General features: G+C 36.5%; 1 protein-coding gene across 1 annotated transcript; it reads right to left on the bottom strand.

Moving 5' to 3' along the window:
• Nucleotides 1-437: 437 nt before the first annotated feature.
• Nucleotides 438-2,855, bottom strand: LOC133308113 (uncharacterized). Its single transcript, XM_061508711.1, has 2 exons — nucleotides 1,979-2,855; nucleotides 438-940 (listed from the first exon to the last, which is right to left on the bottom strand). Exons 1-2 carry the CDS (start codon nucleotides 2,727-2,729, stop codon nucleotides 594-596), a joined length of 1,098 nt encoding a protein of 365 aa, XP_061364695.1. The 5' UTR covers nucleotides 2,730-2,855; the 3' UTR covers nucleotides 438-593.
• Nucleotides 2,856-3,215: the final 360 nt, after the last annotated feature.

Below are 3,215 nucleotides of genomic sequence, written 5' to 3'. Positions count from 1 at the left end.
AAAATAAAAGTAATACGAAAAATAAGATTAAACTTAAAAAAATAGAAGTAATATAACAAATGAAATATTACGATTTCGTGTTTAAGTTTGAATAACTTGTGAAAATAACTATATATATCATTTTTCATTGATATCTTGTTTCTTTTGCCCTCTTCATCCTTAATGCATTTCACTTAATATGTATCTATTTTTTCCATTTTTCTATTATAAATATATCTTCCCTCCTCTTCGGTGCCTAAAATTATTGGTACAACACCTTGAATGCTTTTGACCTTGGTCTAGCCAACCATCTTCTTAGCATCCTATTTAGTTAGCTTTTTTTTTTTTTTTTTTTCCAGTCCTTATCACTTTTACACTAAGTTCTGACCTTTATAAAACACTTTTTTTTTTCGGTAATCATTATATCACTCTTTTAACTCTAAGGTTCTCTTCTACAAAACGAGGGGGGGAAGAGAAAATTAATTAACTAATTAACAACTGAGCGACTGATGCATATTACAGTGATCCTACTTTCTAATTATACACAAAATATACACCCCTCTAGCAAATTATGCACTATTTAGATTGGTTTTCGATCTATGCCTTCAATATTTTCATTGAAGAAGCAATTGCTTGCGAGATGCACTGCACCAGCGAGCATAGCATGCATGGAGATTTGGCCAGTCAGAGGAGGGGCAATGTGTAAAATGGTGGAGCCACATGGACAGAACTCGCTCCTGCTCTTCCTCTTGTTCTATTCCTTCTATTGTTTCCTCTAACACCCTCTCTAACTCGCTCCTTTCACTGATGCTTAAAATTGGTGCATCAGTACCATTGCTCGCTCTGCACAATAATGGCAGCCATGAAAGTAGCATCTTTAACTTGACCTGCATGTGTGGCACCATTTTGCTTTCCTCTGTTTCATTTAGGTCCATGTCTTTGGCTTCCCGGAACAAGAATGCTGCAAAGAAATTAAAGTCGAATTCAACTGAGTTCACAACGAGACTCACATTATGGAAGTGTGTGGAACTTATTATAAAGTTGCAATAGCAACGACAAACATGCCAAGACAAAGAGTGACTCAAAAAAGTCGCTAATAATCTAGGGAAAACATTTTCACACGAAATTTTTCTCCTAAAGACATAGTATAAGTATAACTGGAACCTACAAAATACTGAAGAGTAAAACCCACTTATACTAGTAGAGAAAAAATTTCTTCTTCAAAAGAAAAAAAATGTTTTCCCAATAATCTAAGGGAAAGGATATTGTGAAAACCAAGTTGTGTTACTACCAAGTGACTACCAATCAATCTTACCGTTAGATAAATTATATTGATCAAACGGTTATATTTATTTCCATCTTTGTATGGTCATGATTTCTCAAATTTAATACTTTATATTTATTTTCATCTTTGTATGGTTATGATTTCTCATATTTAATGCTTTCACTTTAAATATGGGGAATCATAACCATACAAAGATGGAAATAAATATAACTGTTGGATCAAGATAATCGATCTAACGGTGAAATTGATTGGTAATCACTTGGTAGTAACACAACTTGGTTGTCACAATATACTTCCCCATAATCTAAATAGAAATGTCAGCATCTCTGCTTAAAAATTAAATTAAACAATGCTGTGTTATCAAAAAAAAAAAAAAAAAAAATTTAACAATGCTGTAAACAGCTGGCATCACTAACGTCGCAAATTTGCAATTACAATGCTGGAGAAGAAATTAACGGCTAGCATTTACTAAATTATTATATATTTTTTTAATATTTGATTATTAAAAAAATAAGTTATATCTATAAATCTTTTATTTACAAACAATATTATATGATATGGGTAATACATACTCAACTTTATACTTAAATAATATATATTACTTGTAAGACATATTATAATTCGTAACAATTTATAAATAAAAAATTTATAAATATAATATACATGCTCGTTAAAAATAATTAAAATTGTAGAAGAAACAAGAATACCTCGTACCTGCAAGTTTGACAAGCGAAGCTTGCAAGCGTGGCTCAGCCGATAAAGCGAGCCGGCCCAAATTCGAAGCCGTGGCCCACCTCAAAACAGCTTCCTGTCCGCAACCACAAGCCGCCAGCTTCTGAGCCAGCCACAGCAACTCAGCCGCCAGCTTCACAGCTGATATTCCATTCCGGCTCGCCTCTCCTCTTCCTCTCATCACGCTGGGCCCAACAATATCCCGAACCATCTGCAAAACCCGACCCAGCGGATGCTCAACTGGCCCACCACTCTCCCCGTCACGCCCTCCCGCGGCGGCTGCTGCTTCGAGTCGGCTCAGCGTCGTGGAAAACGCCGCCGACAAAACCTCGCAGTTGACCCTACGCAGCGCGTGGGTTCCATCCCTGTGGTTCTCGTCGATGACCCTCTCCGCCAAAGACCGAACCACCTCGTACTTCCTCGAACAAACGGGGATGTCGTTCATGATGGACAAGAGCTGCGAGAGTGCTCGACCGATGCCCGAGTCGTTTCGCTGGGCGGTGGTGTCGTATTTGTCGGGCGTGAGGGGAGGCACCAAAACGCAGTCGAGGATTGGGGAAGGCACGAAACGCAGGAAGAAGAGGAAGGCGCCACGAAACGTTTCGAGGAGTTTGTATTTTTGGGCGAAGAAGAGGAAGGATCTGACGGCGTGGAGGAGAAGGGAAGCCATGATGTTTCGGAGGAACACCAGTGGCACGGTTGTCGGAGGAGTCTCCCACTCCGCCATGCCCATTTGATGTTGGAATTGGAGTTGTATTGTATGTCAAATTAAATGGAGAGAAAAGTTGAAAAGGTTGATTGATAATTTGATATTGACGAGGAGTGTCGTGAATCGTGATGGTAGTTCGGTGATTGGCACGATAATTCAATTGATTTGCACCGTTGAATGAATGGCTTGGATTTTATAGTAGAAAGTACGGATGTATTTACAGATATTTGATAAACTCAACTTAGGGCATAAAATTAGTAAATTAATAACTTATTGTTAATTAATATTTTATTGTCAAATAATAATATGTTTACCCACTTCTGTCTAATATAATTGGGTTTTGATATTTTATAGTTAAAAATATTATTGTCTTTTAATTCTTTTAAAAATACGCGACTTTACGTTATTTGATATTTTTTTCATTTTTTTTTAATTTCTTATCTTATAATTATTTATAAAATTTTAATTCTCAAATTTTAAGGGGGAGTATTGGATTAGGATTTTAAAAAA

Source organism: Gastrolobium bilobum, unplaced genomic scaffold (genome assembly GCF_033153095.1).
Source record: "Gastrolobium bilobum isolate Gb01-03AN ecotype WA unplaced genomic scaffold, APGP_CSIRO_Gbil_v1 utg1570, whole genome shotgun sequence".
Taxonomy (NCBI): Eukaryota; Viridiplantae; Streptophyta; class Magnoliopsida; order Fabales; family Fabaceae; genus Gastrolobium; species Gastrolobium bilobum.
This window is presented reverse-complemented; position numbering and strand designations above follow the sequence as displayed.